Source organism: Vanessa atalanta, chromosome 15 (genome assembly GCF_905147765.1).
Source record: "Vanessa atalanta chromosome 15, ilVanAtal1.2, whole genome shotgun sequence".
Taxonomy (NCBI): Eukaryota; Metazoa; Arthropoda; class Insecta; order Lepidoptera; family Nymphalidae; genus Vanessa; species Vanessa atalanta.
This window is the reverse complement of record NC_061885.1, coordinates 4,754,447-4,775,915: the sequence shown is the minus strand read 5'-3', so window position 1 is coordinate 4,775,915 and position 21,469 is coordinate 4,754,447. Positions and strand designations below refer to the sequence as shown.

General features: G+C 33.2%; 1 protein-coding gene across 1 annotated transcript in view; it reads left to right on the top strand.

The window, feature by feature from the left end:
- LOC125069282 (breast cancer anti-estrogen resistance protein 1) overlaps positions 1-21,130 on the top strand; it is a 53,923-nt gene extending 32,793 nt beyond the window's left edge. Inside the window, 9 exon segments of the mRNA XM_047678717.1 lie at positions 15,117-15,257; positions 16,588-16,728; positions 17,033-17,338; positions 17,450-17,636; positions 17,958-18,198; positions 18,302-18,470; positions 18,656-18,879; positions 18,969-19,215; positions 19,217-21,130. Coding sequence (XP_047534673.1) covers positions 15,117-15,257; positions 16,588-16,728; positions 17,033-17,338; positions 17,450-17,636; positions 17,958-18,198; positions 18,302-18,470; positions 18,656-18,879; positions 18,969-19,215; positions 19,217-19,312 — 1,752 coding nt within the window. The 3' untranslated portion in view covers positions 19,313-21,130.
- The last annotated feature ends 339 nt before the right edge of the window (positions 21,131-21,469 follow it).

Here is a 21,469-nt window from a genome sequence, read left to right as displayed (position 1 = left end):
CTAATATATATCCAAATCGAAAAACGTTTTACGCTTAGATATTTAACTGTTTGCATTTATTTTAACTAACCTAGATTGAACAGGTTTCTCTTCTCGTAACCTAACCCCATTTTTCAGATTTTAGTTTTTATAAACACTGAGCAATGACCAGTTCGACCTTCGTGATGAAGCAGTAACTAATACCAAAACTAAAGTCTTACTCACTTTTTTTATCACGATACGTTAAATGCCCGCTTATCGGTTAGCGACAACTTTACTATTGTGAAATTCGTAAACAGATTGCCTTTATTTAATCTTGCCGCCTATTTCATACGTATAACATTTTTCGATACATAAACTCAAATTTTTTTTTTGACATGACATTGAAAAATCTACATATTCAAAATAAACACAACGATATGAATGGATTATTAAATATTCATCGATATAAAACAATTTAAAGGTACCCCAGTATCGAGAGCACAGTCAGTGGAAAATATGTTACAAATAGCATGCAGGAAGGTTAGTCTGTAAAGTGCTTTCTTTATTACTTTTTAATTACTACGTCATCCGAACGAATTAAAAGAATACTTTAGCGTAAGCAAGTTCATTGGAATGTTTATTGGATATTTATATATTTACCTTTTATTATTTTTAAATTTGCCAACTGTTTATTTACATGAGAATTACTGTCATCGAGACATTAATTATAAAAAATAAAATATAAAAATAGTTATAATTAAAATTATGTGAAAACTAAAGTACATAATAACTAATTTAGGTGAAGTTATTGAATACATCTCATAATATAATAATAAAATAATAACTATTAATATAGACTTAGTTACTTACCAGGCTTGATCGGCTTATTTTCGTATAAAATATGGGTACATAAAGTAACAAAGCTCAATTGTTCTTTGTTTTGTGTCTGCCTAAACTCCAGTCTAACGTTTTAAAATATCTTAAAGTGGTTTATGTCATGGACGTTACATCCAACCCTCGCTTCGAGATACCCCAAATCACTTAAAAGGAGGGATCTTCGAACTCGAGCGGTGAAGTGATTTCAAGTCTCTTTTACACATGAGGAAGTCGATTGGCATATCTTTATTCCACCCATTTACCAATTTGACATTTATATTATATATTACGGAAAGTTTATTTTCAAACATTATATAAAGAAACGCCTTTTTTAAATACAAATACAAAAAGTACTAAGATACTACGATCGAAATGCAAAGACGTTTGAGACGATTTAGCCACGTTGTGTGTACGTAACATTTATATGTATGTATGTAGGTATGCGCTTTTCTCGTGACACATGTCTGAAGTATGAGAGCACATATCTTGCGAAACATATTGACCTTTATTTAGAATGCAGTAAGGACTATGAAATATGCGTAAAACCATCCATTGCACTTGTTACATGCATTACGAAGTTCATTGTAGCGAGAGACGTGTCATTATGTGTGATCTACAGTTCGTTCGTGTCAACGCTATTTGCATTACCGTCGTAAATATTTGGAAACAAAAGTTTTCATAGGTTATACGTGAATGAATATTGAAAATGCAAATAAAAATATTTGAATATTTATTTATCGCTTAACAAAACTACGAAGTTTAATATGCATCGATTTCGCTCAGTTCTCTTCGTTTTAATCATCAAATCAATAGCGGACTGTGGATGCAAAAATTTCGCAATATGTCAAAAGCAGGCAGACGGTTAGTCATTCGAGAGCCCTGCAGATTGAAGTGATGATGGCGGACGTTGTACCGTTAGAAAAGCAAAAGCAATATATTTTAAAAATATATAATTAACTGAATTTGAAATAAATATTGCATTTACTAGTAAATATTGACAACAAATTCGTTCTAAAACTGTCACCACATCATGATGATCACTGTTACTTTAACCTATTATACCTAGAAGTTAAAATGAACTCATTTGTTTCTATGAATTACATAATTGTCTATTAATACTAACTCAAAGATGAAATTTAGTTTAAGTATGACTTTTTTTAAACTTGTTTAGTTTGTTAAGAGAGGAAAATATAAATAGCTATTTAATTTAATTGAAATGTATACTTAGTAAAATGTAGCAAACTAACTTAAATTTATGGTATATAATGAAGATTATATTATGGAATATTTTGAAGTGGGAGTAGTAGTTGTTTGAATATATTTATGTAAAAATATTAATGTAGAATCGGTATCGAGGCAACCCAACCATTCTATCGCCCATTACTAATACAGCTAACCGCTATGTCTATACCACTTTTTAATATACGATACCGATCTTTTTTCTATTTTTAAGGTAAAGGTTGTTACTGTAACTTCCATAAAATATTACTTAGGTCTATAAAATTCACTACAATTATTTGGCATGACTTCATTTGACATATTACGTCATAAAGTAAATATTGCCTTTATATACGTAATGAAAGCGATTCCAAGTTGAAAGAAACCGCAATTAAATTTTTAAAAAATACTTGAACATTCTATTTTTAATCAATTTTTTTCATAATCACTGGATTTTACCCAATATTTTTTTATTACTGTAATCTGTTTTCAATATTTAAGTATTTAAGTACATAAATAAAATTAATATTCCGGTCAATATCGAACTCAAAGAGACATTGTTCGCCCAGTGGGATCTTGAGGAAATTCTAAGGTATTTATTATTAAGGGAGTATGTTCGAAAAAAATGTTTCAAACATTTATTTTTCTTATCTTATTTCCGAATTGTTTTTATTGATAACGGCATAGATCGTCAATACCTATCAACCAACAAAAAGGTTAGGTTGACAAAAAAAGAGAAAAGGGTGCTGAACTGATTTGTCTTCGCCTGGTTATAAATAGATGTATTTAGTAAGTTTCATGCAGTCTGCTATGATTGAGGATGTTATGATTTACTTGCAATAGTAGTAGCTATAATTTCGTCTGCGCACTTGCTTTCATTTGCTTAGTTAGGCAAATTGATTGTTCCTGCCTTATAAACAAGCAATGAAACCGTTTGCTTATTTATAGACTGACTGCGTTTATAAGTTTAACTTTTACCACGACTATTAATTATAAAAATATATGTATTACTTATTTATCTTGGTCAAGGAGGTTGCTATTAAATAAATTTCCGTCATTTAATTTAACTCACGACGTTATAAATTTAAACATGACTATTATATTGCTTTTGTAGTCATTATCTTGTAGTTTTACAATCGATTGAAGAGTTTATTGTTATCCGATGCTTATAGTCATGAGTAGTTCGTTGAAGGTACATATTATGCTCTCAAACTATATCTGCGATGAACGATGTCAATTGGATGCCTTACGAATATTAATTAATGCGTCTTAAAACAGATAATGTCCTACTTGTATTTTAAACATACAATTAATAATTTTAAAACCTATTTTAACAAAGTTGTACTCAGAACCAGTTTATAATAAGAAATATTAAATATTTATAAATGTTAGACGGACAGAAGCGACAACAAGACAGGCTATTCATCAATATGTCGCTGACACTACTCTGAACACGAAAACGTCTACCATTTATGTTATCAACCGATCTCAGTAACTAACTGATTTCCCACAAGCGCGGTTCAAATTACAAACAATTTTATATCCAAGCGATTATTTTGAATGTAACTTTGTTATTTACATGACAGCCTTAAAATTATACACATTCAACTAGATAGTTTTTATATCGATTATACACTTGTTTTAAGAACTGAAATATTTATTTTATAGTTTCAAATAATAATCAGCTATTAAGTACTTGAGTATAATTCATGCTCTTTCGAATAGTCTCAAGCTACAAATTGACAAATTTTAGACGCTTTGTGTCATTTAAATGAGAAATAAATAATTTAAGCTAACTTGATAACTTTTCTGTAACATTTTCGTGATATCTTAATTAAACCGCGTGATCCAGAAAATGTGACTGGGGTTTCACCTTATTGTTCTTCAGATCCAAGTTAATCACCTCGAACTTTGGGGCTGAAGAACAAAGAGAGTAATTTTATATACGGGTCTCCATCTTCTATAATAATAGTCGTCAGTCAATGTCCGTACATACACTATTCCCTTAGACTTTTAATATATCGTTACGTATTTTTTATATCTATTGTTTGACTTAAGCGGGGGAGAGAAATTGTACAGTAATGAGTTGAGGCTATACAGATGTATAAATTCTATAAGTAGGATAAAATAGGGTGGCACAGAATTTATCCCTGTCAAGAGACGTACCGTAGCCTGGGGGAACGCAGCGACAAGATTCGCGCATTGTAACAGTTTTGAAAAAAGTTCGTTTTGAGGATATTTGGCACATGAAATATTACAATGTTGCTACATTTTAATATTTACAAATATTTATTTCAAGACCTCAAAGGCACTTTTTGTGTTGGATTTCTGTTGTCACAGACTAAAAATAGCAAATTAGATAATCATATTGTGGTTATTTCAATGAAATATAAGTTTGTGGTTAAACAGCAAAACAAAAATAAAAGTACCTATAAATATTATAAATAATAAATATTTGTTTACTCTCATGTACTGGTTTATGAATAAATAAAAGTCATTTCACAATAATTAAATAATTATTTTGAGTTAAAATTATAATTGGATTTTTTATTATAAGGTAAGCTGGAGCTTGTTGTCGTCTGGCAGGATTGTATGATTTAAGCAGTAAGGTTTTTTGTGTTTTATTATGTGGTTGTTGGTTTATTATTAATTAGAATCGGAGTTTATGTATTCTCACAAATAGGGTTGATAACATTTTAGAATGTTATTTCTCGTTTTAACTTTAACACATAACCACTAATCTTGCTTTTCTAGTAATATTCAAAGCATTTACATTTATATTCTTATAAAATATTATTTTCTTTCAACAATTCGTGGAATCGAAGATATTAGAATAATTTATTCTCAACCAATGTTTGAGAAGCGCACATTTAGCTAGGGTGCCATCTTGTGCATAATGTTTCTCAGTCTGGCTGACGGTGAAACTTCAAATCCATACCAACTCTGTATTATGTTATTCCAAAAAATATAGTCTATTATTATTGTATATGAACGTTTCGTAAAACACGGTATAGTGTAAAATAGTTAATTCTAACTCTAAGTGTAATTGGATTTGAGTAATTAGAGTATCTATTTTATTTAAAGAAATGAATGTGTTAAGGAATATGAATAGAAAAAGCAAATGCCAGTTTGAAATAAAAATGCTATTCACCAAAATATTTCCCCAAGTTGCAACGCAAGAAAGAGCTCAGAAGATTTAAAGTAAGCATACATATTCCGAAATTAACGAAATGAAACACCATAATACTGAGAGTGCAGCGCATAAAAGAGAATACTGTGGCGGCCGAGTTTTAATCAGGCACAGGGCTCTCGAGTGGTGAAGTGCAGTTGCCGACAAAATTGTTTAAGCGTCGGAGCCATCGTTCAACTTCATTGCTTAGCTACGTCGCCTCTAGTAAGCCTCTAGTTGTAGAAGGCTCTCATGATGAGGAATCTCAATTATAGTTCTGTGTAATTTCTAGAATAAGAAGAATAGATAAGATATATATGAGAATAGAATAATTTTATCAATTCATCATAGTTATTCGTCGTTATAAAACATTTTTTATGAATGATGTATGTTCTCACAATTTACTAATTTGAAATGTTTTATAATTGTTATTTTCACACGTTTCCAATTTGACAAAACTCAAAAATTGCATTTAACTGCGCAAAGCTGGACAAATGCCAAATGATTCAACGCGAGCACAAGCTACAAGTGGCCGGCACGGATTGCCGTTTGGCATCAGTCCGCTCCAGACAAATTGGGTAACAGACCAACAAAATGAGGACACGATGAAACGTTAATTATTCGTTTCGAGTGAAAAAACAACATCGACTATGAATTTTCATTCACAGCTTCCATTGTTAAAATTTCATTTTTTTGTGAAACGGCGCCTGTATAATTATTACAGTGGCTAAACCGAGGTAGAAATTCTTATTCTGGCTTATCTTTTGAATGCAATTGAAAATTGCACCTCTCTCCACAACGCCTCACCCTCTCTTACCATTGAATGTCTTTTCAAACGTCCCCTCTCGTCGGCGTTACTCTATGTAGAGTTCTTGTGGTGACGTTTTTATTCAATTCACGAGATGAATAAATTTGTTAATTTAAAATTCAAATTTGACATTACACATGAGGGTGGCAAACATGTATTCAAAAGAGCAGAGTTAATTTAATAATTAAATTATACTAAGCTGAGAGATTTTATACATATAGTATATGAGTGAGTAATTTTCTTGATTATAATACTGAGTATTACTGCTTGGCGGTAGAATATATGATGAGTGGGTCAAACCCACCCAGACGCGGACGGGCTAACACGAAATCCTACCACCAAATGGTCTACGTGTATTGAATGCTTTATTATTCTGGCTAATGTTTACTCTCATGGGTGCACGGCGGTATGGCGTTTCATGTCATATCTTTGAGAACATAAACACCACCTTGTTATTATCCATCCATATATGATACCTCTTTTCTCACGGCCAAAAAATAAATAAATAAGGGGAGTATTCCATTTTATTAATATTTTAATGTCTATTTATGTACATATTTATAATGTATGTTTGTGCCTAATTGTGTAAATTAATTAATCAATTTATAAAACAAATAAGGTAAACTACATCGTTTGTTATTTATAAACGCATACGTGCATAAAGTATTTGCAAAGTCACGTGACATGCATAATATAGATAATAAAAACCCAATTCATTGACAAAACATAATAATGGTTTCATGGAAATTTTGAAACTTTTCACGTCACAGACATACAAGTCTGCATGCATGTGATATGGAAACGTTTTCATTAAGGCCGTTATATTATAAGTGTCATTTGCAGAGCACTCTACCCGATAAGGATATTTCATTTCGCATATGCGTATGTTATCTAAAGTGATTATCGCACTGGATTCCACAAGTGGTCTGTTTTTGCATCCACTTACTCGATGGCTACATTCGATTTTCTGTCATCTGGCATTTTGAAATTGTTCAATATTTGATATAATAAATAAACATGAACTTATCTTTTGTTATAATATTTAAGATACAATAAACTTTAGCTTTTAAATGTTCTGATTACAAGACGAGATCGGTTTTTCTTTTAAGAAATTACTAGTAGCAGCACTGATTTTAGAATAGTAATTATACTCCCCTCGAATAACTCGCAAAGCCATTGGTGACGCACAAGATCTCCTTCTGCCCGTGTCGGATTGACGTCCCGTATCGGCTAATGAGAGTGCGGAACTCTAAAGTGCACCTGTGTTTTCTTAAACATTTGTGCTTAATATCACCTGCGGTTGATTAGTCTCCGTTGATAATGGTCCGCCGTGACCGGAAAAGATCAGCAGGACGTAATTAAGTGACATGTGTGATTTTAATATTATGTTTTATTAAATGCCCCCCATTCATAAATGTTACAATAAGGTTATAATAATTTATTATATAGCCTGCATGTTTCCACTTTTTCTCATATACATATATATGTGTTTTTAGCATTAGCATTAGCAGCCCGTAAATGTCCCACTGCTGGGATAAAGGCCTCCTCTCCCTTTGAGGAGAAGGTTGGGAGCATATTCCACCACGCTGCTCCAATGCGGGCTGGCGGAATACACATGTGGCAGAATTTCGTTGAAATTAGACACATGCAGGTTTCCTCACGATGTTTTCCTTCACCGCCGAGCACGAGATGAATTATAAACACAAATTAAGCACATGAAATTTCAGTGGTGCCTGCCTGGGTTTGAACCCGAAATCATCGGTCAAGATGCACGCGTTCTAACCACTGGGCCATCTCGGCTCATATATGTGTACCGTAGATATATAACGTCTTAACTAAACATAGTGGTTTCAAATAATGCTTAATTAACATTTTGATATTTATCTCGTGCTCAACGTTAATATTATGAGGTAGATTGTATGTATTACATTCAATTATATATATTCAGCGAACGAGTAGTGGTGGTGGAAGGAAATGGGTCCTTTGTTCAGCAGTGATATATATTGGTTAATAGTAATATTGGCTGCTTAAATTCTAAATTCAAATGTTCTCGTATTTAAATTGCCTTAATAATACGAACTTTATTTGCAATTACTCATGATGTATCCCCGTTTCTATATAATTATAGTACCTACATAATATATATGGAGCGTTTAATTAAAAAATGTGATCGACTGGCAGGCGCCAGACAGACGACTCAACATCGCGTTATTGGAACGACATCGTCGCTGTTACGACTATTTTAAGTGGTCACAATCGCTTCCTGATACATTTATTTGTTTTACAAGACAACTTCGACTATTTTATCGACTACTGAAATTTAGAAAACATTACTCGTAAGAATGCTTTTTTTTTTAATTCAATACAATTTAATTAAAATTCAAATTTCTTTAATTTCACATATTTTTTCCCCCTTACAATTTGACAAATATTTATTACGATTTGAGATAAACTGCTTTATGTGCCTGTTTAAAGATTAGCTAAATTAGATGACGAGTCTAACAAATGTCAACTCAAATGGCTATCGATTCGACAGCATGATAAGAACACTTTATTTAATTTCCACCATCTAGTTTGAGCCTCACCCACACATAAATAAAATGTAAATTATCTTACTTATCTGTTTCGCATGAAAAAGAACTTCGTTCTTCTAGTAATATGTTCCCCGGTACTGACATAAGTTAGTGAGTTTTTCATCTGACTCATTCGCTGTGTGGGTCATTCGTCTTTGTAGGAAATTAGCAGATTCCATAAGAAAAATTCATTTGAAGAAAAAAAGTCTTTTACAGATAAGTAAAGAATCTAAGCGTAAGAAGTGTATTTAATATTTAATTTCATGTTATGTTGCTGTTGTTGATTTTATGTATATATATGTCAGAATTTAAGTGAATGACTGGAAATTCCACACATTAAACACTGTCCTGAACTTTTTTCTTAAACATTGCCAATAACATGTGATTGACGAAACGATGTCATTTTATCTCTATAAAAACCGACAAAAAAAACCGAGATCTTTTAGACTATTCGAATTCTCATATTACATAATCGATGTTTCTAAAAATTCATTTTAATCGAATATAAACATTAGGTGCATCGATAGTAATTAATACAGTTTATTAGTTTTTTAAACACAGGAACTGAAATTAAATATACTATTACATAGGGGACTTCAAACACAAGGGTATTTTAATCGTGCTAAATATATAACTTCTTTTTTTAATTTCTATGTTCAATATTCCAATATTCAAAATTCAATTTACAATATTCTATAGTGGTTATTAGGGACTGGTATTTTTTTTTATTTATAAACCGGTATAATGGAGTCCAAACGAGAAGACGGCCATTATTAATATTATGTTATATAATTATTAATAATCATATTCAATTTATTGAATATTCTCCAACTTAAAAATATTTTATTTATGTGTATTTTTTTACGTTATTATAAAATATAATCTACTATACCCGACTATACCCTTCATTATTTAGGGCTTTCTATAAAAAAAACTTTTCGATTAATATGTTTGAAATCAATTATAAAAATAATTCTGTGCGTCAATCCATATTTTTTGTAATATTTGTTTGATAAATTTTAGAACGCCATCATACAAAAACGAACCTTTGTTTTATTTTTTTAAATGCAACGTTACTAGTTTTGTATCAGTTATTACTTTGCACATTGAAATTATATATAAAAACAAAATGCAACAAACGCGCATGCGTGTCAGAGGGTCGCGTACTACCAGTACTGGCGACCTTCGTAGGTCGCCGCCCGCCATTCAGCCTCTCCCTCATTGATTTTCGACTCGCCATATGGCAACTACTCAAGCGCGAAAACTGCCCAATCGGCTGACTGGGCGAATAATATTTTCGTTCTTGGCCTTAATTTATGTCGATATCTGTGACAGATTATTTTAGAGCATAAACCAGAACTGATGAAAGACATGAAGAAATAGTGACATGTTATTTTAGATTTTTCTGAGTTTTATTTTTTAAATTAAAACCCAAATGTGAATTGTTTTTTTCTAAATTCAATTTATATATTGTAGTGGTTCAATAAATTTATAATTTAAATATAAATTTATATTTAAATTATTTAAATTTAGGATTTTATGTATCTTATAAATATAATAAAGATGTAAAATTTGTTCGTTTGTATGTAGGGGGTTATCTGCGAAACTAATGATCCAATTGTAAAAATGTATTCAGTGGTAGAAAGCTACATTATTTCTTAGTTGGCTATATCATAAAAGGTATAATTATTATTTATATAATATTGCGTTCTTTATTAATAAATTGCACCCATGAGCAAAGCCGGGGAGGGTCGCTAGTAAAGACAAACAGAAATACAATTAACTATCGAGGTGTATAATGTAGAAGAACAGGAGCAGTGTTGCTTCCATTATGTTTTCCCTAATTTATCTCCGTCTAAATTATTTAAATAGCAACACAGGACAACATTTACATTTACAATAGAGGAGGTTCACTTGTTTGTGGTTTAATTGCTTCTATAACTTGTTTGTATAAATAATTTTATAGGTAAGCTAGTCGTAGCTTCTTGATTTATTTAAGTTTATTATCTAGTTATAACATTAACCACAACACAAGCAAACATTACAGTTGCGGTTTGAATATAATATTTATTTTCTTGAGACCATTCATAAAGTATAATACAATTACACGACGTAAACAACGATTGCGACCAAATATTTTCCTTTTGTAATATTTAACAGTGTTTCTTAGAAGGAATAAGAAACAAGGGCATACTATAATCTTGTCTACCTTGGTCATATTCCGTGTATATGGTCCAATGAACTTTCTCAGAAAATATGAAGAGTGAATATTTTTCAAACGGTAATTTAGAAGGGTCTGTTATCCTCGTTTACTCTTTTTATGAGCATGTGTGTTCAACTGATATTTGTGGGAGATGACCCGTGTGGCTCGGGTCACGGCTGTGAATAATATGTGAAAATTTATCAATGTACGTACTAATTTGGTTGCAATTAGTCACTGATTTATTTAACGTTGACATTATGTGGTTGACCAAGCCGTTTATTGAAGAAATGAACGGATATAATTGGTATAAATAGATTGCTGAGTAAAGGAATAATAAAGTCGCGGAAAATTTTAGTGATATTATATTTTTTAAGAATGGAACAAGTCAACCATTATGTTTTTAATAACTTCGCTTCGGTTACTATCATTACATAGTATAAAACAAATTCGCTTACCCCTGTCTGTCTGTCCTTGTGTATGCTAAGATCTTTAAAATTACACAACCGTTGATGCAGGGCTGGTCGCTAGTTTACACAAAAACAGCGTACTGACGTACTGTCAAATATTTTATATACGTACTATTACTACTTTTTACTTATATAATATAAAATATTCTTTTCACTAATATATAACTATTATAACAATTATTATTAGTATTACTGTATATTTATAAAGACCATCTAAGATATTAATTTGTGTACACTTATCTCTTTAAGTGTACACAGTTTTAAACTGGCTTCTTCAACGAAACGATTAATATTATTTTTAAGTTTGTCGCAAATCTTTCGGAAAAGTTTTTCTGTACCAAACAAGTCCAAACTCATCGCAGAGAAAGGATTTGGGCCTCAATACTAGCGTCCCAAGTTTTGTCAAAATAAACAAGTGAGATACGAAGTGGGTCCTTACAAAATAGCACAGCTGGTCACGACGACTAAATATTTTCATTATTCATATGTAAGAAGCGCAATCGTTATAGAAGATATATGATGTATATGATTTCATAGACCTCATTAATGAGCTTCACCTTATCTGCAAGTGATAGTTAGTCAATGACCTCATACTTACGTGCACAGTGATGAGATGCTGTTGGCTGTGTACTTACAATCGTATAGATGATTCCGCGAACGCCACCGGCATGATTCATTCGAATTCGTGAGCTCTGAGCAGTGTCCTTCTATACTAATCGGACGTGTTGTGGAGCCTACGTTGACTTCTGGTTACCCTTTGGGTCAATTTTGTTACTAACCAGAACTTTGTTCTTGAAATACCAATGAGATTAATTATCTCCTAAATATCAGACTGTATTTAAAGTTATTTAATACTAACGTATAATTCCTCAACTTTTCTGTCTCTCTGTCTTTCGACATTGATTTCAAAAACCTCTATAATAATGACGTCCTTAATATATACTTTAATCTGACGTTATTTATCGAAGACGTATTAAATAAATTTCATTTTAAAAACTGACGATTTATGAAAATGAAATCAGATCTGAATTATGGTGTGTCGTTTGTGTTTTATGGAGTCCGATAAGTTTGCTCCGGCTTAAAGGATGTTTTGTAAGAAGTAAACCGAATATCGAATTTCAACCTGAATTCGAATTTATAAAATAAAACTTTTAGAAGATTATAACTGTAGCAGTGTGTGATGTTTCAGAGATTTTCTGTATAAAAATTAAATCGTTCTAATCGAAGAAATTTATCGAATAGTTTATACGAGTAATATTTGACGTACACCTTAAATATAACAGAAATAAACAAAACAAAATATATTGTTATTATTATGTATTGAACAATATTACAAGATATAACACAATATCTAAAATAATATTACTTTGTTTTAGAAAATAATAAGTAGGAATTAATATTTTGTAAGAAAAACAAAGGCGAAATAATGAAACATAACTACTTAAATAAAAGAATTACACTATTCCTTAACACAATTAGTCAATATTAGTCAATACGAATAAATAAATAACGAATTTGGGATTAGTCTATTATAAACTCTAAAGAATTAACTAAGTTAGAAGTAGGTATAACAAGTTCACGTACGCACGTGACGTAATTCGATGTCGTGCGTCGTCTGACTCATCTCCGACCGGTTCTAATGAAAATTATCCCGATTGAATACGTTCATATATTTAACTTGTTTTGTTTACTATTAGTTCAGTACGCAACGGAAAGTTCATGAGACACGTATACTCGAAATGGTTAATAAAATTAATTTTATTGCATTCGTGCGTAAATTTAGGAGGACTACTTGTGTGATGTGTAATAATACTCAGTCTGTTAAGTGTAGAAATTTTGGAAATGTACCAAGTATACCGGTTAGTATAAATAACAAAATAATATATTATAATATAACTCCTTAAAAAATTTGCAAATGAAAAAAATATATCAATTATTTTTTTATGTATTGTAGGTTGAATAAAATTATTACCCTCTGTACACTTATGCTGGAAGCTTTTCATAATTGCGTTATGCCTGATACAATTAAATCCTTTCATAAAACTCGTTAGGAACTTAATTAAAAACAATGCAACAAAGCACCCGCATTCAGCGGAGTTAATAAAATATGAACGTTCTTTTGTGATTGTTGCAAAGTTATATCGGTTGCATAAACCATTAACCATTACGCTGATCGGAAACGGACATGGCCTGCCCCAACGTCGCCCACAGCCGCAGCGCGTTGCACAATGCAATCCATCATTATCGGTAGATTTGGGACGCACTGTTCCGACGCAGCTGCGCTCGGTCGGGACGCGCTGTCGATATGCAATCCCGTAATGTGGGATTTATGATGACAGCTTCGTGACAACGGGGTATTTCTCAGAGTAATTTCAAATAAAACATGTATAAAATATAAATTGCCACTTACATAAATCGAAAAATATTTTACAGATATAAGAGATCATGCAATCAATAAATACTATATTTTGAGCTGTTACTTTTTTTTAAATTTAATATACAGTTTGGCAAAAACTATACAGCAATCACAACATTGAAGCAATGTTTACAGCCTTAGAACCACATGCACCAAATTATAACGGGGCAAAGGTGTCAAATGTTTATAAGCAGCGCTAATATCTCACGTTACTTTTACCCTTCAAATTATCGCATTCATACATGCTGCTCTATGAATACGATACTGACGGGATATGTTATTTTGTGTCACATTTCTCTCCCAAAAATTAAAAATACATCCCTTTCAAAAATTTCATACGTTCTCATTTATCATACTTATTATGATCGCAAATGTAGTTCATAATGACAGATAATGATGATTGAAGTTACCTACTAATTAGTATTGATTGGACGTGTGACCGAGTGGGGAATTGGTCGCAATGGGGTTAATGCGAAAACAGTACTTCATTCGATTTCTGTTACGTTCATTTAATCAAGATTTATAGCAGAAAGAGTTACGAGTGGTTAACTACCGTAAATTGTAAATTATAATAGGATCTTGCGATTTATTTAAACATAAATGTTGTAAAATATTTATTAAAGACAGTTTCAGTAAAATCTGGAACACATGACTGTTCATAAATATGTAGTACAATCTACCTTTACCGACAACGATTAACTGAAAAAACGACTATACCAATAAACATAAAACTTATACCAGAATATTTTTTTTTTTTTTTTTTAATTTTGGCTTTTATTTATGCCAAGAGGGCACAGATTATTTCGCCAATGTCACGTGCGATGGAGAAGTCACGATGGAGATTGATCGGTATACCAGAATATGCAGTGTGTTATGGCAAAAGTATATATATATATTAGTTAATATAGATACCGACAGTTCACAATAAATTTAGCCAAAAATAAAAACAGTTAAGCCTGTACGAGACTGTTACAATATTTCTAGATTTATTATCTATATGGTATCTTTACATAAAGTAACATGTCCCTTACAATTTTAAGGAGACGTATATAGCTCATGTTTTATAGTCGTCACTAACTCGACGACTTGATTAAATTTAATTAAATTTCAATTATCATGTTAAAAAGGCTGTTGGTAATTTTAATATGTAAATATTCAGTTACACAGTACAGTATATAGTACATTTACTTAATAAACAATTCCCGCCTCTCTAGAATACAAATGTTATTTCTGTAATAATAAATAATCTATTATGTAAACGTACACTTTAATGTTTTACATTAAATTTTACAACAAAAAACTAGCATTTTGAATTCATGCGTCCAGATCAATCAGTTACATTTTATTGTGTTATATATACTTATTACATAAGTAGGGTTGCTCTTATTTACTATTAGTTAACTTGTTTTTTTTTTATTATTGTAGTGCATGGCGCGAGCACTCTACGACAACATAGCGGAGTCACCGGACGAGCTGGCGTTTCGGAGAGGGGACCTGCTCACCGTGCTGGAGCAGAACACTGGTGGCAGCGAGGGCTGGTGGCTCTGCTCGCTGAGAGGACGACAGGTATATATTGCCTTTTTAAGGGATACAGATTAAACTACAAAATATTACTTATAACATTGGTAAACGGATATCGGAATTTTGATATGCAGCTTTGTCATATAATATATAATAATTATACATATAATAACAGTGAGAACTATTCAGACACCAATACTACTTGCAAATTGACAGTTTATCGCGATCGAAACGTAATCGTTGCCGTTCCGCCAAGTATCTACGCTACAAACGCAATTATCCAATTGCGGTTCGGTTTAAGTTTTATAGGTGTATAATCGAAATCGTAGAGTAACAAATATTAAGGACTCAGTTACGATTAAGCTGAGGTTATATTTTGTGAGGAATAGCGAAGTTGGATCGGAAGAGTATTATTACAGTTATAAGTTAGTAGAATTGCCCTCAAAAGTACTAATGTCAACAAAATGCAAATAATTCAAATTATTTACTCCAATTTCGATTCTGTAAAACGCTATCTGGCAGGTTGTGGTAGCATCATGTAATTTTATAGAACTTAAGAATATCGAATCATGGCAACACCAAGGTTAAAATTAATCTCACGAAGCTCCTGTGGAAATACCGCCGCTAAAGGCCGTCTTGAAAGTCACAATGTATTATTATTAATTACAAATGTTAAATATATTTAAAGGTCGTGATTCCCCTTGGCCATATTAAAATGACTGGCATATTGGTTAATTTTGTTATTATTGTAGTAAAACTATCGCCTCATAATAATTAGGTGGTGTAGTGGTACTCGACCAAAACAATAAATATCATATGGTACACAATATAATACGTTATTTAAACTTACAATTGTCATTATGATGTGATGACGCACTACGCGAGTTTTGATTGTATTTATTTTGTTATTATTAGGGATATAACAATTATTAAAAAGTAGTAAAATTTTCTATGCCTAAATCTCATTGTATTTGATATGTTTGCTTTTTTATGCCAAACCACTGAACCGAATTTGATGTAATTGAGTACGAAGCAAGCTTGAACAAGTATATATAATATATGACATTAAGCCAGAAGGCTATGTAGAGCAGGATCTATGCTGAAGTATGAATCAGTATATAGTGTTAATCAATATATTAGTAGTTAAACAAGACAAGAACTCAAAAGTGATAATAAATATGGTGCCGTGCATTTGCCATGTTTTTGTTGCTGCATGTTCTGAGGTCATCGTACGTAGTTCTTGTATCCTGTGACGCGCCTATGATAAAACAACATCATAATTAATTGAATCCAAGTTCGAGTTGATAATAATTGAACGTAAATAAATAAACAAAATATGTTTTTATAATTCAAAATTAAATATATATTATTTTAGGGAATATGTCCTGGAAACAGACTGAGGATTGTGGCTGGAGTGTTCGATGCAAGTTCCGCCTTGCAGAGACGACGCACGCGTACGCCAGCACCAGTTGCTCATCAGCCTTTGCCGACGCAGCAGTCACCCGCTTTCACAAAAGTAAGTGAGCTTTTAAAAGGATAAGTATAAATCCATACAGTTAATGAAATTTTATTACTTGTACGGCCATGAGTTGAATTTATAAGAACATGCGTAATTGTTTTTGAGATGTCATGACATCATAAGTATAGTCCACGGAATTTATTATGAGGGGCGTTTGTTCTTTTGATTATTTCCTTAAGGAAATATTACAAGAAATATATAAACATAGGTAATATAAACTACATTGTAAAAGCCTTAATGTAAACAATTGTTTAGTAAAAATTGAATTGTGATAGATAGTTAATTTTTAATTATTTTATAGATCGAAGAATGTTCTCATTACGACGTACCAAGGGCACCATTGCCGGTGCAACGCATCATAGGCACGTACGACTGTCCGAGGCCGGCCGCTGACTGGTACGATGCTCCGAGAGCGCCACGACCCGCCAGCGCAGACTCGGCTTGCAGCGGTACCGGTTCCCTCACATCGGCGACGTCGAGTGCTTCTGCGAATTCTGGCAGTTCAGCGCACTCAGCTGCATCCGCATCTAGTACATATGATGTGCCGCGATCTCGCGCTTTACCTTTACCATGTGATGCCGCGTTGGAAGCCCTTGAACGATTACAAGTGAGTCACTTATTGATATCTTTAACGGAATTGTTGAATATTAAATCTCGATGATAAACAATTATATTAAAGCTATTTGAAAACTACATAACAGAAAATATCGTATTCCAGGAAGAAGCGTCAGCGGCGGTTTCGCGATTGCTTTCCTACGTATCGCCGGGCTGGCGGCGGCGCGGTGCGTTACGGCCGCGCGTGCTCGACGTGCGCGTAGCGGGCGCTCGTTTACGAGCCGCCTTACATGATCTCGCAGTATTCGCCGACGCTACGCTGGCCAATGCTCATGATGCCCAAGATAAAGGTACGTTTTGTGTATAAGGCCAGTGCCTTAGCTGCTTAAGGTTAAAGTAAAATTAAAACTGATATCGTGAATATTTTATACCTGCCAAAAGTTTTTATTTGTCAAAAAATGTATGACAAGGAAAAAACTATTTAAACTAAACTACTTGACGTTTTTGAGGATAATAGATATTTAATTCTTGGTATATTTACTAAAGGAAAAGTAAGATCTCTATATTTGGGAGCTCTTTTTCTGTATTTATTTCGGACACTTCAATTTAAAAAAAAAACATTGATGTATATATAAAGTTTTTACAATAATATAAACATTTATCAATTACAGGTATCGCAGTAAAGTTACGGCCGCTAGTAAAGGCTCTTAAAGACGCCGAGCGCATAACACACGAAGCAACCAGTGCTCTGGATGCAGGCGACTGGGCGCCGGACCGGTTAGAACGCGACCGAGAGCCGACGGACGGTACGCAGGATGCGCTGGATCAGCTCGTTGCGTGTGCGCGATCATTGACCGAGGACGTAAGGAGAGCAGCATCTTTCATACATGGAAATGCGTCACTATTGTTCAGGTTGGTAATTCTTATTTTATTTAATTCTTTGACTTGCTTTAGAATTATCAAAAGAACTTTTCTGTTCATATTAGTTTATATAACTTAAACGGTATTTTTCCAGGCGGTCACCTGCAGTCCCAGAACACGAGTGGACGGAAGAGTACGATTACGTTCGACTCGAGTCCAGAACTGCAGTTGGTAGGCGAAATGCAGAAATACGTGCTGCTTTACCGGATAAACTCAGGGCATCTTTTGATGCTCTTGTTCGAGATGCTGACCACGCTGGCGAGGTTAGAAGTTGCACAATTTTAAAACATATTTTTGCCTCTTTTTTTTGTTGCAAATATGACTTGAAGATTCATATATTTATGGTTATTTCTTCAAAATTTGTAAATACAATATATACAAATAAACAATAAACTGTAAGTGTAACGGTAAAAATGTTGGTGTATTTAAGTCTTCCGCATTCTCATAGGTAAGCGCAGTGGCTGCTGCCACGAGATTACCACCAGACGACAGACAACTAGCGGCATTCTACGCTGCACAAACGGCCACATACGGCGCCCACCTATCAACAGCCGTGGAAGCTTTCCTCCGAACTATAGAAATGGGACAACCTCCCGACGTCTTTCTCGCTCATGGTAAATTCGTCGTCTTGAGCGCTCACCGAATCGTCCACGTCGGGGATACTGTGCACAGGTTAATATTTCTTTGAGTGTTTATAAAAAACAACACCCCATTTTGCGAAAAATTTTGATAAAATATTTTATTGCATTTTATTATTATAGGAGCGCACAACACGCCGGTTTAAAAGCGAAAATATTACGCTGCTCCGATGCCCTCTCGGACGCCTTAGCTGCGACCGTCGCCAAGACAAAGGCGGCAGCGCTGCAGTTCCCGTGCGCGAGCGCCGTGGCGGACATGGCCGAGGCGGCGCGCACGCTGGCGACGCGCGCACAGGAGCTGCGGCGGGCGCTGGTGCGCGCGGCCGAGCCGCCGCAGGACTGCACGCCGGCCACCACCGTGCCGCCCTCCGCCGGCGCCACGCCCCTCACGCCGCTCACCCCCCTGGCGCCGCACAACTCGCTTCCCGTGCTGTAAGATGTATCTAGGACCGCTTCTCGACCTGTGATTTGAGTCGAATGTTAAAATTAGGCTAGTGTTCCAATGTTCCTTTTGGCTTGGCAGAAATCTGATTATGCTAGAATTAAATGTTCTCGACCCGCACTTGCGCTCCGAAGCGCGACGAATAGTGCAGCGTTGAAGAGTATATGACTTTTGTAAGCTTTTGATGAAGTGGATGATCTGCCGCTGAATTGGTGTACTTAAACGTAATAAATGATGGATTTAAAATGTATGTCAAACCATATGAGTATCTTTTGAAATATTGAGCAAATCGTGCTGGACACTTGAATTAGTGAGGACTGGTAAAATTGGAGGCTGGTATACCTCCAGATAGATTACCAAAGAAAACAAAGAGAACGGATAAAATACAGAATAACATTCACTGCCGATAACGATTAAACACGCGAAAAAAGTTTCTATTAAATGTAACAATTATAGGATACAATAAATTAACAAAGGCTGCCTATAGTTCTTATTTCAAATGGTTTGCAAAATAACGCAAGTTTTAAATTGCTGGATGCTCATTTACCGTAGTGAGTTGAGTTATCCGTCCAGTTTTATACATGTGGCAACAATAATCTTATATTGTAGCGAATGAATTTACTACGGTATTAGACCGATGAATGGTTGTATACTAAAAACGGTACAAATTATTGTCGTAGATTGTTTGTAAATATCACATGTCTACTTTTAAAATTTTGTTTTAGTGTTGCATTTTTTTATATCATCTAAACAAATTAAGCCTTCGTAAATTCAGTTACTCAATAAAAACTTTTTTTTAATCATAATTTGTAAAAAAAAATGGCGATAATATTGAATTTGATTTTACCATGACTGATTTTAATAGCAATTTCGCTCAATTTATGTGTATTCTAAAATTTCTGAATAAGAACATGATTTTGTGTTGGTTGTGTTTAGAAAATATTACGTGATAAATGTTAAAATAGACAAGTGGAGCGAAAAGGATAATATTTAATCTAATCCTATGATGTACCTATATGTTATTATACATTATGTATTTGTTAGGTCTATTTAATCTATCGCAGCTTATTTTCATTTTCAAGAACCGCGGTGAAATGCGCTCGAAGAATAAACTAAATTTTATATTTGAAAATATCTTAATTATTTTATCCTTTTTCAAGAAACATTGATAGTGACATCAAATGTATGTGGAAAGAACGACTAAGCAAGCTTAGTATGCGCTTATCCAATTTAAAGTAGTCATAACTATTTAAGAGAGTACAATTTACTCATTGAAATCGACTATAATTACAATACCATTATTGTATATGCTAGTATTGTTTGAAACAAGCGATAAATGTAATTATCACATTATAAGTTAAAATGATTTTAATTAGGGCTGAGGCCGCACTGCGAAATCACAAGACACGATTTTTATTTTGCGATCTCAATTCAAGCAAACAGTATTTTACCTCGGGATTCTTGAACATTATATCGCGAGTAGTTATAGACATAATTATGATTGTACCCTTTGATCAGATTACAAATAAAATCGGTCATTTTTTTGGTAGTGCGGGCTATCCCTAATATTTCACTAAATGTGGAAAAATGTCTTCGATATCGACATGTGATTTGTGGCACGCACAGGAGTTTAGTCAACTTTGAGTGTCAATATTTTGTATTTAATAAATATTATATTATAGTCTGCCGTAGATACAATATATCAATGTAAAAAGCATGTTGTATATTAGCAATGTGTAATATATTTCCTAGGTGTCGTAGATTAGCTAGGTATAGATGAAATTGTACAAATGCATATTAAAATAATAATTTTATTAATAAATTATAATTTAATCATCTTGTAAAACGCAATCAAGTAAAATATACAAATTTTCGTATTTATTACATGTTTTTATTTACTATGCCCTACACTTTAACGGTAATTTAAAACATTAAGTTTTAATAAAAAAAATACTAGGAAGAATGAATCAGTGATTTAAAAAAAAATTGAGCGTCAAAAGAGCAACCATAACCACATGTAGAAATGAGGCGTAATAGCAAAAAGGTCACAGCGTACTCTACGACTCTGTATTTAACTTGCGAGTTAAACTCTCTTGGAGAAATCAAACAGCTAAATTAAATAATTATTTAATTAGGGTCACCAGACATATCATATCTGATAATGTTGTCTTAGATTTTCGCG